The sequence below is a fragment of the Podarcis filfolensis genome (assembly GCF_964270895.1).
Source record: "Podarcis filfolensis genome assembly, chromosome: 14".
Taxonomy (NCBI): domain Eukaryota; kingdom Metazoa; phylum Chordata; class Lepidosauria; order Squamata; family Lacertidae; genus Podarcis; species Podarcis filfolensis.
This window is the reverse complement of record NC_139616.1, coordinates 15375871-15402788: the sequence shown is the minus strand read 5'-3', so window position 1 is coordinate 15402788 and position 26918 is coordinate 15375871. Positions and strand designations below refer to the sequence as shown.

Here is a 26918-nt window from a genome sequence, read left to right as displayed (position 1 = left end):
TTGGACTATCCATAGCATGTTCTATTCATCCATTTCCCCTTCCCCACCACATGTTCTTGGTTGATTGTCTATATTGTCCAGAGCAGGCTGGATTGAAACAACATTCTCTTCACGCGATATCTTCGCTGCGACATCATGAACTTCCCACAGAAGGGTAATGCTCTTCACATGACTGACAACACCTTTGTTTGTAGATGTCTATCATGCATAATTTTAGCTGCTTTACAAATGTACAGTAGTGAGTTGTATCCTTGCATTCGCCTTCTGAAAAATACATTGAAATGCAACAAGAATGAAAAAGGGCAGTTACAGCATCTCATCTCAGGCAAATGCGAACAGGAGACCTAGATAATGTTCACATCCTTTCTCCTTCCCTCTCAGGTCTTGCACAACAACACTATGGGCAGAATAATCTGCAGGCTGCTCTGAACGAGTTGCATTCAACGGCCAGGGGTCCAGTCCGTTGCACTAACTTGAGCCTATCTTGGGAGTTGTTTTGCATTTTAGTTCTTCAGAATCAAGCCCTTTGCCGAACTGGGGCACACCAATGTCGCACCATTGTATTGTATGGGAGGGTGGGGTTTGGTTGACGGCTTATCATGTTCATTACGGAACTAAGAGTTCAGCGCCACTGTCTACATGCAATTGCCACAAGCGACCGGAGAGTTCAAAAATGGAAATAAATGTTTACATACTGTCACAAGAAGTGACATTGCAGTGTTTCCAGGTCACTGGTCTCTTCCTCCAGGCGCACGACGGATCTCCTACGGGCCTCTTATTTCTCCTGTGTATGCAGCTGACTTGCCGTGACTGGAATCCACTTCCACAATCTACAGTGCACGGTCGCCAAGGGCCCGCCCTCCAATACACGTCACATTTGTCTGTAGAGCAGTTTCTTCTCATCAATGGCCTGCAGAAAGGTGGGGTAGGTGGGAGAAAAGCCCCCAATAAAATGTGGTTTGAGACTGAATCCGATGGTTGATGTTATTTAGGACGTAACGTCACTACAAACGTACTAGAAGACTACAGTGGTACCTCAGGTTACATATGCTTCAGATTACATACGCTTCAGGTTACAGACTCCGCTAACCCAGAAATAGTGCTTCAGGTTAAGAACTTTGCTTCAGGATGAGAACAGAAATTGGGCTCCGGCGGCATGGCAGCAGCAGGAGGCCCCATTAGCTAAAGCGGTACCTCAGGTTAAGAACAGTTTCAGGTTAAGTACGGACCTCCAGAACAAATTAAGTACTTAACCTGAGGTACCACTGTACAGGCAAAATAATCCTCTGCATAGTTTCAGGTCAGTATGTGAAATTCAGTCTCACAACAACCACTCTGGTTCTGAGCTGTCATTGGTAGAATTCCCCTTTCAGTTTGGGCAGTCCTATCATGAGCCATGCTGAGCAAAAGTGACTCAGGTGGCAGATTGTGGCGGCAGCGGCCTGTTCCCCTCACGGAACTACAAATCCCATAGTTCCCTGGGAAGAGGGATTACTTGTTAAACCGGTCTGGGAGTTGCAGCTCTTTGAGGCAAACAGGGTCTCCTAAAAACTCCAGGCAGGAACTTCTCTCAAGAGCCTTTTTGGTTGATGGGTAGGGTAAAAATGTGCAAATAGATAATCCATAGCCTGGAGTTTTGTTTTATTTCTGCCACAACCCCACTACAAACAATAAATTCTACTGTGTCGTTGGGCAAACTTTGACATTTACCCCAATCCCCATCTTTCTTCATGTTAAATACAGAGGGTATTGGGGTCAAGTGGATTTTCATAGGAGAGTAGTAGCATCTACTCAGTTGGTGTGGCAAGAGGGGCACGATTCCTGGCTTTTGACTTGCCCTACCTGGCTTGCCATAGGGACGTGGGTGGCTCTGTGGTTTAGGACTTGCCGATCCGAAGGTTGGCGGTTCGAATTTCTGCAACAGTGTGAGCTCCCGTTGCTCGGTCCCTGCTCCTGCCAACCTAGCAGTTTGAAAGCACCTCAAAGTGCAAGTAGATAAATAGGTATCGCTCCGGCAGGAAGGTACATGGCGTTTCCGTGCGCTGCTCTGATACGCCAGAAGCGGCTTAGTCATGCTGGCCACATGACCTGGAAGCTGTCTGCGGACAAACGCCGGCTCCCTTGGCCTATAGAGCGAGATGAGCGCTGCAACCCTAGAGTCGTCCGCAACTGGACCTAACGGTCAGGGGTACCTTTACCTTTACCTGGCTTGCCATGATTTGCCCTGGGGGCAGAGAACATGCAAGCCCACAATCACAGCTTGGCAGGGCACCTTGTTATCTCCCTGTGATTACTAAGATGGAAAACTGCAATGGTTCAGCCACTGGTGGCCAAGCAGGCAATCCTTTGTCCTCCTTCTTACCCCCAAATGTATCATGAGGTTTCTCAAGCACTGCTCCTCACTAGATCCAAAAATAAACTGGCCTGGTGGTGATGGTTTATTCAGCTTCCCCCCAAACGAGCTCAGAGCAGCAAACACAACAACAATAAAACTTACTTTCTTTTAAAAACGAAAACAAGTGATCACAGAGCTGCCAGGGAACAGTGCCTCCTGTCATCAAATGCCTCGGTAAACAGGAATGCTCTTAAATTTCTAAATTTACATTTAAGTGTGTCAGATGTTCTGGCTCCACTTTTACAATTTCCCTGGAAGTTTGCTTACCTCTGCAGTAACACTGGCAGCCAAATCACCAGAGAACATCCACAGTCCTGATGTTGACCAGGTCTACTTTGGATGGCCAGTGAAGAACTACAAAGAGCCTGGCTAGAATCAGCTCTGCCAGGCTGGAAAAATCTTGACTGTACCCTGCGGTTCTGAAGATAGCCACACTCTGAGAGATGTTGGGCAAGAGCCCTACGTCATCCCGGCAGATGCCAGGAGGATGGAGACCCAAGAGAGCAGCTATACTTCCCTTCACACATGTCAGAATGCAGTCTGTTGGTCACATTCACTTCTGGTGCGCCTTCTGAGGACCACATTCCAGTGGTTGGCAGAACCAGAGGTGAAAGTAGGCAAAACAAAGAACTGGTACAGCTGGTTCATTTCTACACTCCCTCTATTCCACATCCAGGCAAGAGATAGCTGTAAGCAGAGTTCAATGACATATTCCAGCCTGGCAAAAACACTCAAGGAAGGTGTGAAGCAAGGACAGTGAGGGATGTGGCCTGGGGGGAATCCCAGGGTCAGAGAGAGAGGCCTGGGGGCTGCATTTGGCCTTCCAGCCTCAGATTTCTGTTTAATTACTGATGTTTTGAGAGTTAATTTTATTGTGTACAGTGGTACCTTGGGTCATGAAGGGCTTAGTTGTTGGACAAACTGGCTCCTGAACACCGCAAACCCAGAAGTAAGTGTTCCAGTTTGTGAACGTTTTTTCGGAAGCTGAACGTCCGACGTGGATTCCGACTGAGTGCAGGAAGCTCCTGCAGCCAACTGGAAGCAGCACCTTCGTTTTCGAATGGTTTCGGGAGTCGAACGGACTCCCAGAATGGATTAAGTTTGAGAACCAAGGTAACGGTAAAGGGACACCTGACCATTAGGTCCAGTCGTGACCGACAACTCTGGGGTTGTGGTGCTCATCTCGCTTTATTGGCCGAGGGAGCCGGCGTACAGCTTCCGGGTCATGTGGCCAGCATGACTAAGCCACTTCTGGCAAACCAGAGCAGCGCACGGAAATGCCATTTACCTTCCCACCTGAGTGGTACCTATTTATCTACTTGCACTCTGACGTGCTTTCGAACTGCTAGGTTGGCAGGAGCAGGGACCGAGCAACGGGAGCTCACCCCGTCGCAGGGATTTGAACCGCCGACCTTCTGATCGGCAAGTCCTAGGCTTTGTGGTTTAACCCACAGCGCCACCCGCATCCCTGACTGTACTACTATATCCTAATAGATTATTGAATATTACTTTATTGATATAAGGTGTTCCATTATAAAGTTATGTTTTATTATGGCTTTATTGCGGCTTTTTGTATTGCATCAGATTATTGTAAGGTGTGTGTTCTTTGTTGTATATTTTGTTGCTGCATAGTAATATAGGAAGGTGGTATACAAATTAAAAGTGAAATGAAATGAAATTTCCAGCTTCTGTCATTACTTCAGCTCTTGGAGGACAGCCTGCTGCTAACAGAAGAAGAAGAAAAGGCTCCAATTCTGATTTAGGAGTGGTAGTTATGGCAAGCGGCCATAACTTAACTAAACATCAAAGGGGCTGCGCAAGGGTGGCAAGATGAGGCAGCCACTGACCCAGAACTTCCCAGCAGCATCTGTTAAAAATAATGTGTGACGCAACATCTGCTGGAAGTGTTAAAAGTGGTAAAGGGCCATTCCTATCGGATGGCAACCGTACCTGCTCGTTTCATCACACAGTGAGTTCGATACCACGGATCCGTTCCAATGCTGACACTGAACAAGGCGATGCTGCAAGCCTACACCGCGACCTGTGCATTGGCCTGTGCACTGAAAAGGAAGGGGATAAACAACACCAGTCAGAGACGTGGAGATCTGCACTTCCCAGTACGAGATGCAAATAGTTAAACCTTGTGTGGCAGGTACCCATTGGGGCTGGTAAGGTGGAAGACAGGGAGCCCAGCAGCAGGGGCAGTCAGAGGCTAAGAGTCAATGACAGGTGAAGCTGACTAGTTGTTGTTTTATCCCCATCCCCAAACAGCCTCAGTCCAGTATACCTGAAGGAGCATCTCCACCCCCATCGTTCTGCCCGGACACTGAGGTCCAACGCAGAGGGCCTTCTGGCAGTTCCCTCGCTTCAAGAAGCCAAGTTACAGGGAACCAGGCAGAGGGCCTTCTCGGTAGTGGCACCCGCCCTGTGGAACTCCCTCCCATCAGATGTCAAGGAAATAAACAACTACCTGACTTTTAGAAGACATCTGAAGGCAGCCCTGTTTAGGGAAGCTTTTAATGTTTGATGGACAACTGTATTTTAATATTTTGTTGGAAGCCGCCCAGAGTGGCTGGGGAAACCCAGCCAGATGGGCAGGGTATAAATAATATATTCTTCTTCTTATTATTATCCTCTTTCCCCAGCTGAATTCTACAAGGGCAACACTAAGGAGGAGAAAAGCAGACAGCCAAGGCCATCCCCCTCCCCCCCTGGACTTGACGTAGGACAGGCATAGGCAAACTCGGCCCTCCATATGTTTTGAGACTACAATTCCCATCATCCCTGACCACTGGTTAGCTAGGGATGGTGGGAGCTGTAGTCCCAAAACATCTGGAGGGCCGAGTTTGCCTATGCCTGATGTAGGACATAGATAAGAAAGCACATCAGGCCATTGGGCCATGTAGCTTAGTGTTGTCTGGCCTACTCTGGCTGACAGCCGCGCTCCTGGGTGCCAGTCAGGAGTCTTTCCTTGGGACCTTTTGCATGTGAAGCCTAATGAGTTAAAGGTAAAAGTAAAGGACGCCTGGATGGTTAAGTCCAGTCAAAGGTGACATATGGGGTGTGGCGCTCGTCTCGCTTTCAGGCCAAGGGAGCCAGCGTTTGTCCACAGAAAGCTTTCTGGGTCATGTGGCCAACATGACTAAACTGCTTCTGGCATAACGGAACACTGTGACAGAAGCCAGAGCGCATAGAAATGCCGTTTACCTTCCCGCCGCAGCGGTACCTATTTATCTACTTGCACCGGCATGCTTTCAAACTGTTAGGTTGACAGGAGCTGGGACTGAGCAACGGGAGCTCACTCCGTTGCGGGTATTCAAACCAATGACCTTCTGATCGGCGGGCCCAAGAGGCTCGGTGGTTTAGACCACAGTGCCACCCGCATCCTGGTACTAATGAGCTATGGCCATTCCGTATGAGTGTCCTTGATGGTCTCTTTACTTCCAATAACTGAAGTGAATGGCTGCAATTCACTCATGGTGGGAGGGACCTAACCTGAACCTGGGAGAAATGTCACAACAGCAGTGAGGCTTGCCCTTCCATCGCTAATGGTGACACCTTAGGTTGGTGTATTGTGACACTGGGTACAAACCTATTCCCTTCTGCATGCGAAGCAGATGCCTCACCCTTCCTACCTAGCCTAGTATCGTCCACTCTGGCTGGAAGTGACCCTCCAGGATCTCAGTTGGAGAAAGGTCTTTCCAAACACCTGAGATACAGCCAGGGAATTGCATCAGAGATCTTCTGTATGCAGAGCATCACCCATTCTGCCATTGATTGACAGTTCTATCCCTCCCACAGCACAGCCTCTGCTACTGTTCCAGGAGAAGCCCAGGGAAAGGTTGTTCTTTTTCTCCCCCCCCCTTCCCCGCCCCCCCCTTGCTGGGCTCTTGCTGTCACAATTAATTCAACAGCAAAATTAGAAGTCAAATATTTGGCTGTGGTTTCCATGGTGTGGTGTTATGTTATGATTAGCGCTGAAAAAATATTTCAGCAAAATATCTCATCAAAGCAGCTAAAACAAAAGATAATAATAATCTTGGCACGGCCTGCCATCTAAGCACTTTGCTGCTCAGAGGGGAGTTCTCACGGGATGGAGCCAAACGCTCCGAGTCGCTGAGTAAGGCCCCCGGACAGCCACTCATTTTCTGCAGCAGCACGTCTCGTCGCTTCCCCGCGCTCCAAACGGCCAGCTGCAAAGCACCGTGGCCAACAGATACTGTGCAAAACCCCCACCTGTCTTTCGGCTCTCTGGCTGAGAATCAGGGAGCAACACAGCACAGCTCAGAAGGCCCAGGTTTGCGTCAAGGGCTGCCAGCTGCTGAACACCCAGAATAAAGGTCCTGGCTCAACTTTTCCGCGTGCCTTTTGCAAATGCAGCATGAGGACGGGCCTTTTCCAGTGGTGGCTCCCTGCTTGTACAGTCGTACCTCGGGCTACAGATGCTTCAGGTTGTGCGTTTTCGGGTTGTGCACCGCGCCGAACCCGGAAGTACCGGAACGGGTTACTTCCGGGTTTCAGCACATGCGCAGACGCGCTAAATCATGCTTTGCGCATGCGCAGAAGCGCCGAATCGCAACCCGCGTGTGCGCAGATGCGGTGCTGCCTGTTGAGAACATGCCTCCCGCACGGATCACGTTCGCAACCCGAGCATCCACTGTAGAGTGCTTTCCCTAGAAAGGCTCGCTTGGTGCAATCATTACTCATCTTTAGGCACAAGGCTAAAACATTTCTCTTTTGTCAGGCCTTTGGCTATTGATTATCAATGTTGGGTTGGACATTTTAATCCAGCTTTTAAAAAACAGAATTGTCTTTTAGATTCTTTAGGTTTTTAAATGCTGGTTAAAGTATATTGACACCCTATGCCCTTTTAAAATGTGTTGTGGAAGGGGTTGTCTTTTCTGTTTTTTATATTGAGATTTTATGCTGTGAACTGCTCTGAGATCTAGGGGTATAGAGCAGTATACAAATTTATATAATACCAATACTAATGTGTTTGTTTCTTTGTTTGCTTATATACTGTAAGATGCCTTTAATTACCAACATCATTTTATGCTTCTTATAAACCTCTTCTGATGTTTTTCTTTTACAATCAAGCAGTGTATAGGAAATAAATAATAACACATTATTATTATTATTATTATTATTATTATTATTATTATTATTATTAAAAATCAGGCTTCAAAATTCATAGAAGTTGGGGAAAATACCTGCGTTAGTTGCTATCTTCTAGCCTAATGTACCTCATAGGGCTGATGTGAAGATTGTACTCAGCCGCAGGTTTCTTGAAGGACTCTTGAGATGTAATGGCGTTTAAGGTATCTGCCTCCCTTCCTCCTGAATTTCACCATGCTTTGAATCTGGCTTTGAGTGTTGGACTAGGACCTGGGAGGCCATGGTTTGAATCCCCACTCAGCCATGAAACTCACTGGGTGTCCTTGAGCCACTCACCGTCTCTTAGCCTAACCTACCTCACAGGGTTGTTGTGAGGTGAAATGGGAAGGAAGAGAACCATGTAATAAATAAAATAAAATATCCCCAAACACTTTTTCACCTTAGCGTGAGTTGATCAAATGCCTGGGTTCTAAGCTGTTACCTAAACACAGAATGTATCATTGCCGGTCTTTTCCCTGTGATGACTCCTTATCTCTGCCCCCCCCCCCAAATCCTTGATCCCTTTTTTTATATTTCTGCTGAAATGCACTGGGATTGTGCCTGTTGGTGTATTATATTCCCCCCCCCCAGGTCCATCCTGTTTAATTTCCTTTAAAGAAATCCTCAAAAAACCAAAACAAAACACAACTGCTAAAATACAATAAAATGAGTGCGTATGAAGCATTTCTGCTGGGCTGTATTCAATGAGGCTTGTGTAGGAAACCTCACTGGAGGCTGTGTTGTGGGTGTAGTAGTAGTAGTAGTAGTAATAATAATAATAATAATAATAATAATAATAATAATAATAATAATAAATTTATAAATAATAATAATACATAATACATTTTATTTATATATGTAGAGATAGATGTAGACCAAAGTACATCTATTAATGAGTCAATCAACAGGTAATTAATTACCTGGCCCCATGGATGAATAAGCCATTCCGTACACGAATGTCCCACACAAGGTTTCCTTTCCAAAGGATGCTCTTTGTGTGTGCAAGCAGACAGAGGCAACGTTACAGCAGTACCGTTGGCTCTGACTTGCTTGCAGATTCTCTGCCGGTGGCGGAACCCGTTGCCACATGAAGCCGAGCACTCGGACCAGGCACTCGTTGTCCACCTGCAGAGAGAAAATGTTAAAGCAGAGACAAAAATGCAGAAGTAACAACAGTCACATCATAACAGAGAGCGAGAGCGAGAGAGCACTATGAGCTATCGGTTGTGACTTCAGATGTTAGGATGGCTAATGTCCATGGCAGCTATATGGTAAATCCATGATAGGTAAAGGTAAAGGGACCCCTGACCATTAGGTCCAGTCGTGGCCGACTCTAGGGTTGCGGCACTCATCTCACTTTATTGGCCGAGGGAGCTGGTGTACAGCTTCCGGGTCATGTGGCTAGCATGACTAAGCCGCTTCTGGCGAACCAGAGCAGTGCACGGAAATGTCGTTTACCTTCCTGCTGGAGCAGTACCTATTTATCTACTTGCACTTTGACGTGCTTTCAAACTGCTAGGTTGGCAGGAGCAGGGACTGAGGAACGGGAGCTCACCCCATCGCGGGGATTCAAACCGCCGACCTTTTGATCGGCAAGCCCTAGGCTCTGTGGTTTAACCCACAGCACCACCCGCGTCCCAAATCCATTATACCTATTGGCTATATGGAAGCTCAGATTCACAGGCCATATCAACAGTACATATTTAAAGCACTATCCTACCATTTTAACCAGTCTTGGAGCTGTCATTTGTCAGTGGTGATGAGTGTTGCTAGAAAGCCCCTCTCCCCCCCCCCACAGAGCTATAATTCCCAGGCAAATTTTACAATCAATTCTTCTTAACAGGGAGCTCTGGGAACTGTAGCTGTGAGAGGAATGGGTGTCTCCTAACAACTCCCAGGACCCTAATAAACTACAGTTCCCAGGATTCTTTTGGGGGGTGGGGAAGCCATTTAAAGTGGCACCACAGTGCTTTAAATGTATGCCGAGAGTGTGGCCTATGACTCTGAATACCAGTTGCTGGGGAGAGGACTACAGTGGTACCTCGGGTTACAGACGCTTCAGGTTACGCTTCAGGTTACAGATTCCGCTAATCCAGAAATAGGACCTCGGGTTAAGAACTTTGCTTCAGGATGAGAACAGAAATCGTGCTCCGGCAGTGCAGCGGCAGCAGGAGGCCCCATTAGCTGAAGTGGTACTTCAGGTTAAGAACAGTTTCAGGTTAAGAATGGACCTCCAGAACGAATTAGCTTCTTAACCTGAGGTACCACTGTACTGCACTCCCTTTCCCCGCCTATGGGCTTCTCAGAGGCATCTGGCTGGAAGTGATGCAAACCAGATGCTGGACTCGATTGGGTTTCCATCTGATCCAGCGGAGCTCTTCTGCCAGATCATTAGCACACCAAAAACCTGTGGCCCAATGTACGCCACAGTGCCAGAAATCTGGTTTAAATGGCTGTACATTCAATGCTGTACAAGTAAGGCTTTGTGTGTGTTTATGTCTATTTGTTGAATGACCAGCACATTCAAACAGCACTGGTGTGTTGCAGGCAGAGGCAGCGGCTGCAGTTTTCTGAAGGCAGCTGCACTGCATTCACTGGGGTGGAGTGGGGAGGCTAAGCAATGAGATTGTAGCAGCATCTGGCAGGTTTGCACACACCTGCAGGGCCACCGCGACCAACCCAGATTTCCCTGGACCTCGCTGTGTTGCCTTGCCCAGTCCCATCCCAGCAATCAGAAGTGCTGCTACCAGGATGCTGCCGCCGCCAGCATCACTCTGATTGCCCCAGTGCACTGTTGCTGCATTTAAACCTGGTTGAATTTGTTCCTGGTTTCTCACTGCAGTGCATTCTGCTCTCTCAACGGCTATTAGCCACAGTGGTTAAGAAAATGGCATATCCATGCTCATAAATACTGCCGCTATTAGATGGACTCTTGATTGGATATCATCATCATCATCATCAATCAATTGCCTTCCCTACACATCTCAAGTTAATGTACAAAAGTGCAATAAAAACAGCTAAACACAGTTAGAAGCAACACAGAAAATAACAGAAGGTGAATTTAACACAATACCAAGTAAGGCGACCAGTGGCAGAGACCTTTTCATCCAGCTGGGAATGATTGCCAATGTAGCAAACAGGGGTGGGGATATCTGTCAATTTTCATTTCTCATTTTACCAATGTTACATTCTGCTTCTCATGAAAAATTGCCAGCATTTCATTGTGCATTTCTTCCAACACACGTTTTTGTATGCAATTTTGCGAAATAAATACTTTCCCCCCATTATGATTTTTTTTGCATATTATTTTCATTTGAATATTCATTTTCATGCATGCTTTACCCTAACATATCCATTTTTTTGTACACATTTGTTGTTGTTGAACTGTTTTGCAAAACGCAGAGAACACAAATTTTGAACGGTGGCTGTGTGCTGTGGTTCACATATTGTTTTGGGAATTGTTAAGTGGGTATGTTTGCATGAAAATGTGGACCAAGCATAATTTCTCCTGCATCCCTCCTAGCGAGGTACCAAGGGCAAACGTTCTCTTGCCAGAGCTAATATTAGCTGTAGGTAAGGGGGCTGTTACTGAGACCACAGCAGGGGAGGAAAGGGTAAAACGTCTCTTCTCTGTGTGCCGCAGTCCGGCCTGCTGTGATTGTTTTGTATAAAACCCTGATGTGGTTGCAAAAGACATGCTTAATATCACATGTAGCTTGGCCCTCCCTTTGTGTAGTGAGAAAACACCCAGAACTGATCTGAACTGAGCCTGGTTTACAGTTTCTCACAGCTTTGAGACACAAAATATGATTGGCATATTAAAATTCAACTTGGCTGAGGCTCTGCTGGAAACATTCAGCAAGGGGAGGGGCGACCCGACAGGGATTTGTCCCACTTCACCTGCGGTGTTAGTCCAATTTCCTCCTGGCTGCACAATTTGCATGACATATGTATATATCTGCAGACTGAATGCTGGGTCCTGCTGTCAGTCTTCCCCTTTCGTCCCATGCTTCAGTTTATCTGGCTACCCTTTCCTTCTAAAATTGTTGTAAGCAGCACATTTGTTTATCCATTTGTCCTCTACTCTGTTTAAAAACAGCACTACAGATGTTTTTAAACCGCCTGAAAAATTGCTTTGGGCATTGGCAGGCAGGGGTGGGTTTCCGACTACACTGGCACTAGCCAGTGCATACTTTCCAAAAGCAGATCTTCTCCATTAATGGTCCACTGTAATTAAAACCATCTTTTTAAGAGCCCAAATTGGACCTTGTCAACAATGCAGTGAAGTTCCCTTTCCTACCCTTAACGCAGTACACATGCATCCCATATTCTCCTGGTGGCATCTCTAATATTTTGCCACCCCCCCAAAAAAAACCCATTTGGAATTAATATTAAGGTTCATCTATCATTTTTCTGAAGGTTGCAACTCCCTGTTGATCTTCAAGTGCTTGACAGAGACCACTCTATTCCAATAGACATTTTAAGGAAATGTTGATTAAGCAGTATCAGTCTATCATCTATCTATCTATCTATCTATCTATCTATCTATCTATCTATCTATCTATCATCTATCTATCTAATAAATGACATTCAGACACCAACATTGTAATTTGATGGTTGTTGTTTAGTTGTTTAGTCGTGTCCGACTCTTCGTGACCCCATGGACCAGAGCACGCCAGGCACTCCTGTCTTGACCTTTTTAAACAAAAGTAGATAAAATACTGGAAGAAACAAGAAATGGGAAGTGCATACCCTTTCGTGTAAAAAGGGAAATGAATTAATCTGAGACATTTGGCTTGGAAGATTGGGAAAATATTGCCTAACAGAAAGCAGATCAATTGGATGTCATTCTAGAAAGAATATTTTGAATAAATTCCTTTAGACAGACAGAAAATTGGAAGTCCTTTTTATTTTTCCTCTTTTTTATTTTTTCTGTTCTGTTCTTTTTTGGGTTTTCCTTCGGTGTTTTCTCTTTCTCTCCCTGTTTTTGTTTTTATTTAGATTAATTTCTGTCATTCATTGTATTATGAAAAAGCTTTAATAAAATCATTTTTTAAAAAATGAAAGGACGTGTATACCTGGCAGGACAATCATGGGTGTTGCAGGACTGATAATTTACAGTCGGCTTCTGACTCTCGTCACACAATGTCAGGTTCACTTCTTGCTCCTTCGCACCCACACACAGCAGCTTTCGGAACTGGGTTCCTGAGTTCCCACAAGTAGCAGAGCAAGTATTCCAGTCGCCAAGCTGCCATCTATACTCTATTAAAAGCAGGAGAGAAAGCAACAGGTAAGCAAGAGTATAAGTTACGGGTTGCACCTCAAATATAATGTCAGCTTTGTTGGGTATGAGCAACCTTGCATGCCTCCAGTCAGCAGAGGACAGGGTTGAAATTAATAGATAGGGAAAATACACTTTGTGGTTTCCTGCCCAATTCTCTCTCCTTGCACCCCCTCTTATGAAATAGCCATGAAATTAGCTTCCACCATGTAGGCTTAGAATGCGAAACCATCCTTGTAAATATGAAGAAACTGTAAGCAAAGACTTTACTAATGGAACCTCTGTGTGTTTTATTTAGCCTTTTAAGTGATGCTGCTGATGTGAGAACGGGATGGGTGGTGGTGGTGGGACTGGATAGGTTCAGCTTCCAAGCTTTTAACTCTGCTATAAACTATCAATCATTTTTTTAAAAACCTAGAACGCTTTGGGATATGAGGATCTGCCATATCCTGAGTCAGGGTGTTATGTCCTGAGCTGAATCCTAGAACAATAGGATCTAGAATGCAGCAGTCTGATTGGTCTGCAGGAGCCACCCAATCCAGCTCCAGGTGGAAGTGGATCAGTGACCTGATTGGCCTGCAGGAGCAGCAAATCAGGCGCCTGGATGAAGTGACTCAGCAACCTGATTGGCCTGCAGGAACAGCCAATCAGGCTTCTGGAGGAGGTGAATCCGCAATCTAATTGGCCTACAGGCTCAGCCTGGAATTAGCCAATCACGCGGGGCCCATTGTGTAAATAATGTATACATAGCTAAACGTTTTGGGGAAAGTTTCATTCATTGCTACTATGAGCTGAATAAAGAGCATGAAATTCACACTCGACTCCGAGTATATTTCACAGGACAAGTCTCCCAAGGCCAAATCCATCTTCTCTATGAACAGCTGTTTTCAGATGCAAGTCCTCCAAGGTCTTTTCTACCCTTGCCAGATGAGGTCCTCCTTGGTAGACATGCCAAGAACTGAACTCATAATCTTTCCATTCAAATATGGCATTTAACCTACTACTAAAGCAGTGCCCCTGAAGATGCCTACAAAGTGGGCAGGAGCTTTCACTGAACAGGAAGCTTCAGAGAACATTAGTGTGATCTAATGGCCAAACTAGATCCATAAATAGGACGTCTTGCATTTTGAAAAAGACTGATCTGCAGCCATGCAGAAAGCAGAGACTGGATCAGGACTTTGGTTCTAACGCAGGGCAGGTTAGTCCTTCACAACTGCTATTTTTATGGTTAAAATCTCACCCCACTGTCTGAAGTGTTTAGTTATTCTGTAGGGAGAAACACACAGGAACCATAAGAATGTGTATGTGTTTGGCCCTGCCCAGTACCATCCAGTGTGGCAGCCAGTGTCAGAGCTGTCTTCCTGATACTGGAACCACTGCAGTAGACGGAACAGGGATGAGTCAGGGCAACAGCAAAGTCGAGGCAAGAGCAACAGTTTGACTCACGGCTGCCCTGCCTTGCCTAGGTAAGGAGACCATGTTGGATGTGGATCCTGGAAGACCTGCTCCCTGCCTTGCAGGCCTGGGAGGTCAGGGCTCTGATTGACTCCAGCTACAAAAGCAGAAGCCAGAGACAATCTTGGCTGTTTCTTAGTGCAGACTCAGGTCACTGAACTCGATCTTCCACAGCCGCAGCCCGTTATGAGCCACCACTGGCAGGATTGGCAGCAACGGCAGCAGATATGCTCGTAACTTTATTCTCTTGCTAATTATGCTATTTGAAATGTGCATTTTGTATCTGACTTCATTTGGCAAAGCTTTCTTTTGAAACGTTTAAGATAAAAAAGTATCTTGTTAACTTTGCTGCGCTAAATGTGCATTCTGTAGCTGACCTCCTTTGTCGTGTTTTATTTAGAAATCTTCAATTCTTTAGTTTCCCATTAAATATGGTGTTTTGAACGTATTCTCTGTGTACCTGACTTTCTTCAGTAATGTTTTCTTCTGGATTGTTTTGTTCAGTGTTTATGGGCCAAATCTAGTCCTCTGAATGGTGCCATGTGTGTTAGTTTCTGTTTGTGCCACTGTGTAGTGCAGTGCACTGAGCAGAGTCACAAGACTCTGTTTTGCATTCCAAAGATTCCAGGCTATTGGAAGTCTCACGGAAGTCAGGAGACGGATGTGATGTTACTGGTTTCCTGTTCCTTTGCTGTTCAGTTGCTCTCTGCTTTCACAGAGAGAGCACGTGTTTCTTTTCTGTCTGCGTAGTTAGAAATAAAACTCTTTAGTAATGTAGCTCATAAACTTCTCGTCTTCCCCTGCGTGCTGGATACTCTGCGTGATGAGGGAACGTGCCTGGAATCTCATCAAAGGCTCAGGTCGTTAATCACTCGACCGGAGGAATCACTCGGTCAAAGCAAGTCTGACAATGTGGGGCCCCTGGATCGTTCCACACAGCCAAAACGTGGGTCTAGACGAGCAACATTTGTGGCAATGGGACTCTGTAGCATGTTGGAGGGGGATGCATGGGGTGTTGCCCTGCCACCATTTTGCTATTCTGGACAGCTAAGGATGTAAACAGCTGTTCTTGTCCATTCTGTATCCATCGCTTGCTGCAGTTTGCCATCTGCCGAAAGCTACGTGATTTGCAGTGCATTTTTTTTCTGGGGGGACTCAGACCCCTTAACATTTTGTGAATCTAAGTTTGGCCTCAATGAGGGGCAGTATTTCAATATGAGTAGGAAAATGAGAGTACCCCTAAACATTTTTTAAAGAAAAAAAGCACTCGTTATTTGTCTCTCTGTCTGCTGTGGCAAGATTTCTTAAACTTATGCAATTTACATAATTAATTGCCACTGCCATTATGTTATTCTATTTCATTCATTTCAGTGCAAAGGAAACACAAAGCAAATGGAGGGAGCACAATCAATTATATATCATTTGCAGGCTGCAAGCAATGAAGAAAAGCGATTCCCATTCCAGAAGGGGGGCGAAAAAGCAAACATGGGCAATTTCTGTTCCCATTTCTTATTTCGTCGAAATTCTCTGACACCCCTATGTACCACATACATCTCTTCTACTGGAGCACATCGTCATATCACCATAACCAGCTAGCATCATTACATTACTTTTAAAAAAAAGAAAAAAAAGAATCTGGATTAGTTTAATAACTGTCTACTAAAACAAAAACATTGCTCCCCTATTAATTCTGTGCATTAGGGAGTGACAGTCTCCAGCAAAAAGCCCCTTTAAAAAAACTGGGTTACATTTCAAAATGATCCCACCCTGCCCCCTTTCAGACATAATTTAGAAGATGAAGTACGATGCAATGTTGACAGATTTCTATGCAAGCACAGAAGTCGCAAGGTTGCCTTTTCTTTTTCCTTTTTTGGTGAGGGGGGTGGGGAGCTGGTCCCATAACATCCAAGAATAATTGATCGCTCCCAGCTGTGTCCACAGTCTCATTCCCGCAGCACATAATGAATTCTTTAACTTATTGGGTTTTCAGTGATTCCTTATTACTTCTGGCTTTCTTAAAATAATACAAAAGAACCCTTTTCAAAGCAGAAATGGTTAAAATTTACTGAGTGCAAGTGTGACTGAAATATTGTATTATATTTATTTTGCCATGAAGATACAGCATAGGGGTTCTCTCCAAACACCCACCGTGCTGCAAAAACCACCCCGTAGCAATATTTCAGACATGTAAGGTGCTCAAATAATGAATCTCCATGACACAATGCATGCTCTCAAGACAGCCAATGCCCAAGATTGGGAAAGAATGGGCTTTTCAGATAGTATCAGCCGCAGTCGCCTCATAAAAGAATTCAAGGACCGTACTACACATTACTATTGTTTATGCAGACATTTTGGACTACAAATCCCATCAGTCTTAGCCAGAATGGCCACTGGTCAGGCATGATTGGAGTTGTAGTCCAGGAACATCTGGAGAGCACAAAGTTGAAGAAGGCTGGTTTGCCTTTATATACAATCCAGTTTAATGACGGGGAAGGAGACACTCCTAGCCTAACAAGATCATGCCATAGAGGCTGGTCATAACGAAGCAATTAGGAGAGAATGAGACAGAGCGAAGCCAGTCTCAATGTCAGCCCCGTCTTCTGTTTTGCCCTAACTGGGGACAGCCATTGTGGTGCCCTCCAGATGTTGCTGGACCACAGTTCCCATCATTCCTGACCATTGGTCATGGCGGCTGGGGCTAGAGGGATTTGGAGTCCAACATCTGGAGTGCATCAAGTTAGCTACCTCTACCCTAAGCTATAAAACATGGGAAGTCTCAAAATGCTTACAGCAGATTCTTATGTTGCCTCATGTTGTACAGTGGTACCTTGGGTTACAGACGCTTCAGGTTACAGATTCCACTAACCCAGAAATAGGACCTCGGGTTAAGAACTTTGCTTCAGGATGAGAACAGAAATCGTACTCCAGCGGCGCAGCGGGAGGCCCCATTAGCCAAAGTGGTACCTCAGGTTAAGACCAGTTTCAGGTTAAGAACAGACCTCCAGAACGAATTAAGTTCTTAACCCGAGGTACCACTGTAATCTGGTACAAACAATCAACAATGCTTAAAGAAGGAAATATAATGAAACTTAATAATTGGGCCATGGAATCTTCAACAAACCTTCCTTCTTGACATTTACCCAGACAGACAATGGCTTGGAACTCGATGACGTCCAACATCTGTATTGTCCACCAAGCTGCTCAGATATAACGTTCACCTCTAGGATACGTCCCCCAACCAGGCTCCTATGATCAAAGCCTTTCATTTCTTCAATTGGTTGATTTTTGAAGAACCAGCGAATTGTGTTCTTTCTACTGGGATGCACGGGACAACCTAGAAAGCAAGGGCATTGTTAGCCTATTTTCCTACGAGATTTGGATTTCTTTAAAAAACAGTCTGTGAAGTTACATTTCCCAGTTATTCTCACGTGCACCATTTTGGGAGGCTAAGTTTCCCACTCAACCAAGCACTTTGTTTTAGACCACATGCTAATATTCTTCCTCGTCATCCAACCCTCTGCTCCAAAGCATCGACTCATGACAAACTGGCCCTGTTGCCCCAAATTGACACCCGGCTTCCAACACCGACAAATATATTTGGGAGTCATACCTATCCGTAACAGCTCCCCAGGTACCACGCTAATGTTGGTACCAATCCCAGATGCCATGAGGACACGCTTTCTCCTACTGTTGCCGTATAATCCATTGTTAGGCTTCTGAGATCTTCGTTCTGAGAGGAAAGAGGGGTGGGGAGAAAGTATTACTTCCTAGTGCATCTCAGGAATAAGTGTTGCAGATGGTTTGGTAAAGAACACGAAGTGTTTTCTTAGGAATGGTGCAGTGAACTGGATCTGCCTGTTGCGATTTCAGGGTAGAGTGCGTAAGAACATAAGAGGCGCTCTGCTGGATCAGGCCCATAGCTGTCAACTTACAGATTTGAAAATAAGGGACCAGCAGCCTCGAAAATAAGTGACCAGCAGCCAAAATAAGGGATTTTCTGGGCACAGGTATGTTCAACTTCTGAGCCCCTCCGAGCCAAAGGCAGAAAGCCCAGCCAGCAGCCAAACAAAGCCTCAAGCGGTGGTTCCCACAGCGCAGCAACCCGGCAAAGGGGATGCAGCAAGGAAAACCACCGTCACCTCTCCACTGCGAAGCACTGAGCAAAGGCGAGTCCCCAGGCAACGCAGCAGGGAGGGAGGGAGAGGAGCTGCTTCCTTTGAAACCCGGGAAATTTAAGGGACATCGTCAATAAGGGACAGCAGCAGGACACGGCACTGGGATAAGGGAGTTTCCCGCCAAATAAGGGATGGTTGACAGCTATGATCAGGCCAATGGCTCATCTAGCCCAGCCCAGCCCTGTCTTCTTCATTTTCCTCAGTAAAAGGTAATGCGGATTTCTTTTTCTCTCCGGGTTTCATCTGCATTATTTAAGTGACTTTGCTAACACGGACAGCACAAGCACAGAGGAGAAAGCAGAAGTGTGGTTCAGGCAGAGAGTCACTGGCAGCTGATGGCATTTCTTGGTACCACTGGGCCTGATTTTGTACTTACCAGCCAATCGAAGAACAGTTGTGGCCATGGCTTGTCCAAGAACATTGGAGGCTGTGCAAGTGTACATTCCAGCATCTTCATGTGAAACATTCCTAAGGATTAAGGACCCATTTGCAACAGAGAACACTTGAGTTCTTGGGAAGCTTTCGTTCTTAAACCAAGTAACCTCAGGTTGGGGAAGACCTGGGGGGGGGGGGGCGGAAATAATAGCATACCAAAACTTATTAACCTTTTATTGCTCTAGTTTTGTTTAAAAGTGCAAAAAATACTATGAAATTGGGGAAAACATAGTCAGCCCTTAACAATTAAAGACTGTGAAGCCTGATGAATAATTTTTGATTATTTATTTACTATGCTGTTTCACTAGTAATTGCAATTTGACTACTACCAAAGCCTTTCTAAATTTAAGGAATGAAGTGGGACATAGATTATAATTTCAAACACAAGCTGGCACTCACTGGTCCGGTTCGCATTTAACAGTAAGCCATACACCATGGCTGTATACGCACCACATATTTAAAGCATGTGACTTTGCCCCAAAGAATCCTGGGAGCTCTGGTTTACCCCTCACATGATCTGTTGGGAGGAAATCATGAGCGCTGGTTCTTCCTTAATGTTAAGCTAGCACACTGGTCTCTTGCCCCCCAATATGACACAGGAAGGGGACCAGGTAAGGCCATGGCTTTCCGTTACAGTGGTACCTCAGGTTACAAGATGCTTCAGGTTACAGACGCTTCAGGTTACAGACGCCGCTAACCCAGAAATAGTACCTCGGGTTAAGAGCTTGGCTTCAGGATGAGAACAGAAATCACGTGGCGGCAGCGCGGCAGGCTCCATTAGCTAAAGTGGTACCTCAGGTTAAGAACAGTTTCAGGTTAAGAACAGACCTCCAGAACGAATTAAGTTCTTAACCTGAGGTACCACTGTACATGTGAAGTTGTCCTGCTGTTATGAGGAAAGAGCATCTTTAACACACACACACACACACACAATTACCTTTCCATTACAGATCAGAACCAAACTGTTCTAAACAATTCTGTTAAGCGTCTTCCACAAAGAGGCCCAGGGATTCAGATCTGCCCCCATGCCCATTTTGCAAGTGGCATGCAAGGACACTGTATGCAGCATACGCACTCACAAATAAATGTTTTACAACTTCCCATAACCCCCAAGTGACAGGAAGCTCGGCACAACTTTTTGCAGCTCAATTTGTTTGTGAGAAAGAACATGTAACATTTTAATATTGATTGTTCTTACATAAACTGCTTGAGCACAGGGGAGCAGGCAAACCCTGCCACAGAAAGTACTTTCCCCTTTATAGCGGCATCAGTTTCCCCTCAGCAGCATGTTTGCAGGGCCAGCCATAAAACAGAGAATTGTGATTTCTTCACTGGTTGTATTCAAGATGTTGGTTTCTTTCCTGCCATTTGGGAGAGTGATGCAGCTGCCTCAGGCCTGTGGAGTTTGTAGGGGGCAACAATAGCACATTTCTGGCCATTATTCCTGAGCCCCTAGGTAGCCCCCCACTGTTGGGAGGACAGAGCTATGGGTGCCCTGTCCAGAACCCCCAAAACTGCCCTTGGGTATGGTGGTGAAGGATGCCTTGACAGCCAGATTCAACCACCAGCCCAGTTGGCTTCCATACATGGAACCAAGAGGTGTCCTCTCCTCCTTTGCCTCGGGCTGCAAAATGTCTTGGACTAGTCCTGATATCCAGTAAGATCAAAGCCTGGTCACCACTAGCAGATAATGCTCCTTCAAGCACCATCTAACAACCTGCGCCTTTAAAGAAACGTCTATTAGTAGACACCTAGAATTGTTTCATCAGAACTGAGAGAAGATGGCGGCTGCCAGCAGCGAAAAGACTTTTGGATTGATTCGGCAGAAATACCAGCGTGTGAGGAGATGCTGCACGGACAGAGGGGTATCATACACATAAAATCCACACAGAAACACATCATTTTACTTCAACTCACTTGTGGAAACAACTCAAAGGCTGTGAAAGAAGGAAAACAACAGGAAGATTTAAAGGAACTATTAGAAATGACCATCAAAAGCAGTAGAGATATGAGATGATCAGAGCCCCCCCGAACTTGAAGCATGGGAAGTCCCAACAAAAAAATTATAATTCGGCAGATTATTTGGATTATTTGATATGTATATGTATATGTATAATTTGGAATATTTAATGTGATTTGATTGGATTGTTAAAATGGAAAACTTGATAAAAATGATTTTAAAAAAGAAAAGAAACGTCTATTAGATAGTTATCTAAACGAAAACCTAGCAATGTCATCATCAGACAACATAGAACAGCAGCATTCTGATTCTATTGTCCAGCATACCATGTATCCAGCGGCAGTTGGAGGGGTTGCATAGGTGGGGAGCCAGTATGGTGTAGTGGTTAAGAGCGGTAGTCTCGTAATCTGGGGAACCGGGTTCGCGTCTCCGCTCCTCCACATGCAGCTGCTGGGTGACCTTGGGCCAGTCATAACCTCTGAAGTCTCTCAGCCCCACTCACCTCACAGAGTGTTTGTTGTGGGGGAGGAAGGGAAAGGAGAATGTTAGCCGCTTTGAGACTCCTGAAGGGGAGTGAAAGGCGGGATATCAAATCCAAACTCTTCTTCTTCTTGCTCTCCTGCTTCTCCAGTGCTGCTTAGCAAGAGGGGAAGACATGTGGCAACTTGGAGCAGGGACTAATCTGATGCTCCCGCCGCTGTGTCTGTACTGCCCCTTCCCTTCTTGGTAAGCGACAGCGTCTTGTGGCATTCAGAAGATGGGAGAGCAAAACCAGCCACCCCTGCATATATCCACTGGCTAAGGAACAGGGATATTTTGTAGAGGTACATAGGAAACTGCTTGTTCATCTAGATTAGCTGCTCTGAGCTATAGAAGCTCTTAGGCCGAGGACTTTTGCATTCCCTGCTGCCATGGTCCCTTTTAACTGTGGCTGACCCTGGGACCCCCTAGCTGCAAACATGCGCTCTAGCAACCCTGAGCTCTGTTCCCGCTCCATGAAACCTAATTATTAAGCCAGGCTTGAACACTCTTTTTTTTACAGGTCATTTTGCAAAATTGCTTTTGGGGCAATTTCTCCATGATCCTTGAGAGAGGAAGTTTAGCATCTAAGTCAGAAGCTTAGCACTTTTCTGTCCACACCTCAGGTTTGCTTCTCAGTATAATGTAAACCAGACTTCTTCTTCTTTTGGAGCTTGCTATTTTTATGGAAAATAAAAGTGTCTATCAAAAAAAGCCATCAGAGAAGCGATCAACTCTAACAGGGTTGCCAAACAAGTTAACTTAAGCAATTACTGTCTTCAACTCTAAAATCTGTTTTCTATGTTTCTGTGGGTTTTTTTTCTTTTAAAGAAAAATAAGTCAACGAATTATTTAAATGGACAAGTGATTTAAATGGCAGGTAGTATAAATGTTGCTGAGAAAGAAGCTTAGCCCTATTCGGAGAAGACCTCTTGAAATTAAGAAGAGATTTTGTTTCAGGCCTGAACCTCTTTTGTGGTTGCAGCCCAAATACTTTCGGCCAGTGTTCTGGCACCCGCTCATAACTTTCTCAGTCAAGAGTTAAAATGCCTTATACATGCTGCATTTTCCAAAGTGGCTCAGGAAGTGCTGCTCACACTACACACAGGCCAAGGAAGCAAGACACATAAAGCCACAGCTAAGTGCCTTAGACAAAAAGACAAGAATCAACAGCACAATAAACGCTGCAAGCCTGTTACAGATTTTATACCTTTATGTCCAGCGACTTTGGGTACATACACACCACACATTTAAAGCACGTGACCTCCCTCAAAGAAACCTGTAGTTTAAGGGTGATGGGAATTACAGCTCTGTGGTGGGTAAACTACAGCTCCCAAGATGCTTTGGGGGGGAGCAGTATGTACTCAGCAGCTGGTCAGCATAACAGTCTTGGACCCCAATCCTGAAAATACATTTACTTGATCCCTTCCCGGGTGCAGTTCAAAGGACTGGCATTAAGGCTCTTCAACTTTCTCTGTATGAGCCTACTAGTGCCATAAGAACATCTTCAGAGGGTGTCCTTTGGGTTTGGGGTGAGGAGAAGGGATGCTTGAAGGATCTGAAATTTGGGGGTTCTAGCAACAGCTGACCTGCTGTGCACTTCCTGGACTAGAAGTTAGTTATCCACCAGCTTTCACACTTCCCAAATGTTTTGACATAATTCTTAGCTGGCTAGTCCAAGTCCAGTTACCACAAGGAAGATGGGAGCAGCAACAAGAGCCTTGAAGTCGCCAGTCCACAGAAGGCACCTAGAAAGCAGAGTGGACACAGATTGCCTGCACGCTGCTTTTTGCACTTTTTTGTTGTTTAGTCGTTTAGTCGTGTCCGACTCTTCGTGACCCCATGGACCAGAGCACGCCAGGCACTCCTGTCTTCCACTGCCTCCCGCAGTTGGGTCAAACTCATGCTGGTAGCTTCGAGAACACTGTCCAGCCATCTCATCCTCTGTCGTCCCCTTCTCCTTGTGCCCTCCATCTTTCCCAACATCAGGGTCTTTTCCAGGGAGTCTTCTCTCCTCATGAGGTGGCCAAAGTATTGGAGCCTCAGCTTCAGGATCTGTCCTTCCAGTGAGCACTCAGGGCAGATTTCCTTCAGAATGGAGAGGTTTGATCTTCTTGCAGTCCATGGGACTCTCAAGAGTCTCCTCCAGCACCATAATCCAAAGCTTTTTGGACTAAGGTGAGATTAAAGTATAGTAATTATTTCTAAATCTGCACTTATAAATCAACATGCAATTTTAATGCAAATTTGTGTCCTTTTTTTGGTCCTCTTGCAGGGTCCTCCTTTTTTTGTGACAAGTTGTTGCCACCCTATTTGTTAACATTATATGATAATTAGGGTGCACATTTTCAAGCACGTACAACTCTTAGGGCTGTACCCAATATTCTCTGTGCCCTGGAGCGAAGGCTCTTATGCTAGCAGATAGGTGAATTTTATTGCTGTGCAGCAGAGGAATGAAGCAGCTGCACTAGTGTGAATGGGTTGCACAACAGATTGCACAGTCTATCATGCAACAAAGTTGCCTGCAACCTACTTATGCATTCTCACGCACAACAACGTTCCACTGGCACAAAACATTTTGCCAGTGGAAGTATACCATTAAGAAGCTTAGCACTACATTGGATAAAACCGCCATGGTATATCTGAATAGTTCTGCTTCCTCTCCAATGTCTGTTTCCACCTTGATTCTAGGATTACCTCTGAAAAACTTGAAATTAAATTTCGAATCAAAATTTCCCATTGTAAATGCAGCCAGTATTAAGCCATCTTTTCTTCCATACTGCCCCAGATCAAATTTGCTAGACATGTCTCTACCTTAACCCCTCCACTCTCCCATCTGATGATTTGCTTTTCAGAGTGCCTGTTCCACAGAAGTGCAATTTAGCTTTGAAACCACAACGCCCGTTTACTGCTAACTATGTGAGATATTGTTTGCATTTACTGCTGCCTACTGAACTAGACCATCAGCCGACTGGGTTTTGTTCATTTCTCCTGTGAGGTTTCCTACAGTAATGATGAAAGCAAATGAATCTGCCACACAGCAGAGAGTTGCCAAGTGGGGGAGAAACCAAGAAAGGCTCTTTTTTCCATGAAATAATAACTGGGGTGAGAGCAGACCAGAAGTCTGCAAGATGCTGGAAGTACAAGTAGGGGTGGGAAACCCTGTGAGTTTTGGTTTCTCTTCGATCTTAATCTTTCCAGTCTTATTGTCAGTTCTCTAAATTTTCACACCAGTTTGCAATGACAACGACGATGATGATAATAATAATAATAGCTCATTAAAAATTCACCAGAATTTTAAAAATTAGAAATCACTTGAAAGTACCAAATAGGCCTAGGATTAAATTAGGATTTAATTATATAAATGGGATTTAGAACAGTAAGAAAAGTCAATAAAGTAGATAATAGTTGGAAATATTTTTGTTTAAGAATGATACTGGAAAGCTGTTACATGCAGATACAAGGAAATTCAGAAGGGAGGGATTTGAGGAAGTCAATAACAATGTAAATAAAATTTGGTTCTCAAGGGATAAGGGATTAAGATTATGTCTTTTACTGTTGTGGTCTTGGTCTTGTTTTTTTCTTTTTTAGTATTGTATTGCATTGGGGGTTTTTTGGTATGCTTTTCTGTTTTTGTTTTTCTCTTTTGTTATGTTGTATATTTGTTATAATTGTGAAAATGTAATAAAAAAAATTTTTGGAAAAAAAATAATTCACCAGAATTTTAGACCAAATTTCTCCTTACACGTTTGTATACCAATTTGTTTAATAGATACATCTTTTTGCAAAAGAACCCCCCCATCTAATGCATTTTTGTATGTTACATTACACCATCATATGCATTTCTATGCATGCTTTACCCCAGTATATGCATTTTTAGATACATTACTAGGCTTGCATTGCAAAATTCAGTGAAGTGGAAATCTCCCCCCACCCCCCAAAAAAACCACCCCAATGTGGAAATCTGGAGAGCCAAACTTAAGACTGTATAAACTAAGAAATCGGGAGAATAAAAAAACTGGCAGATTCACTCACTCCTGGTCATGGAGCTCAAATCTGGTGAATCTTGAGCCAGTCACTGTCTCTTAGTCTAACTTACCTCACATAGCTGTGAGGATCAAATTAGAAGGGGAGGGGGGAGAACTCTGCACGTCCCCTTGAACTCATTTGAGGAAAACTGGGATAGAAATAGCTGTGCAGAGCTGAATAAGATGCCCTCAGAGCCACTTCCCATTCCATTGTTGTGGCTGCTTGTTCTCTTGACCTTTCTTTCCTTCCTTTTGGGCCAATCCGCATGCCAGAGGAGAGACTTCTGAACAAGACTGTGGCGTTCGTACGGAGCCCCCGGTCGTCTCACGGACTATTGACCCATACACCACTTATCCGCTGCCACCAACCAGGTCCTCCCCGGTAAAATCACTTCAGCCTCAGTCAGGTTCTCAATTAGTAAAGGAGAGTGTATTTTATTTCAGACACAAACAAACTTTTACGGCATTCCAAACATTGTTGCTCTTTACTTTCTTAGTCTTATTTTCCTCTCTCTATCTCATCTACCTCCCCTCACTCAAGAACCCACTGCCCTGTCTCTCTATTACCAACTGCCTACCAACTGCTTCTCCAACTGCCTTTCCCAACCAGCCAACCCACTAAAACCAACCAACTACCCACCAACAACTCCCAACAACAACTAACTCAAACCTCGGGCTAAGCCCTTTTATACACAGGTAGGCTCCGCCTCCGGCTTTCCTATTGGTCTATATTTTTAACCCTATCTCTCCCCCCTGTTCAAACATTTTCTAAATGAACGGGCAAATGCCACAAAGACATTCTGACAACTAGCCCAGAGTAAAACAAAAAAAGCCAGCCAGGATAGTTTTTCCTTGTGCGGTTGGCAACTGCACACTCAGTACTGAGATTTAATGGTTTTCCTTACCCCCACAATCTTGACAGCAGGGTTCATAATAGATAAAACCCTGACCCTGGACAGAAAAGAGTGGGGGCAACCAGCCAAGTGCCCTACTTTGAAGCAAATTTAATTTGTATTGTTAATGCAGATATTATTTGCTAATAAATATCAAAGTGCGTAACGACATTTCTTGGTTCTATACATTCCTACTTGAAGTTTTCCTTTGTTTTCATTACATGTCGACTGATAGACTGCAGTCCTGCACAGGTCTACTCAGACGTAAGTCCCATTGATTTCATCAGGACTTGCTAACCCGTAAGTGTGTGCAGAACTGGAGTCTCACAGCTCTACCTTGAAAAAAGATTTTCTACCTTAAAAATGCAAACAGAAAAAAGAAAAGAAAAAGCACAGAGGCTGCATGCAGACAGAAACCTGCTTTTATTTCCTCCAGAAACGTGTATTGCAGGGAGCCTATAAAAGGAATGGTGTTTGAAAACAAATTTCCTCCAAGAGTAAAAGCACAGTAAAATATTACACACTGAACATTTTTAGGCTTACTAATTATTCTTAAAGCTTTGACTTCACTACCCCCTGAAAAAAAAACAACTGTAGATGTTTGTAGGGTTTTATATAATGTT

The 26918-nt window shown here is 44.8% G+C and overlaps 1 protein-coding gene across 3 annotated transcripts in view; it reads right to left on the bottom strand.

Annotated features, from left to right (window-relative positions):
- Positions 1 to 26918, bottom strand: part of ADAMTSL3 (ADAMTS like 3) — a 267376-nt gene continuing 240458 nt past the window's right edge. For all 3 annotated transcript variants that reach the window (XM_083586149.1, XM_083586151.1, XM_083586150.1), the window contains 8 exons: positions 18837 to 19019; positions 17896 to 18015; positions 17407 to 17619; positions 12628 to 12811; positions 8470 to 8674; positions 4346 to 4455; positions 696 to 910; positions 1 to 264 (listed from right to left, as the gene is read on the bottom strand). In XM_083586149.1, coding sequence (XP_083442275.1) covers positions 134 to 264; positions 696 to 910; positions 4346 to 4455; positions 8470 to 8674; positions 12628 to 12811; positions 17407 to 17619; positions 17896 to 18015; positions 18837 to 19019 — 1361 coding nt within the window. In that variant the 3' untranslated portion in view covers positions 1 to 133. The remainder of the gene's footprint in view (positions 265 to 695; positions 911 to 4345; positions 4456 to 8469; positions 8675 to 12627; positions 12812 to 17406; positions 17620 to 17895; positions 18016 to 18836; positions 19020 to 26918) is intronic.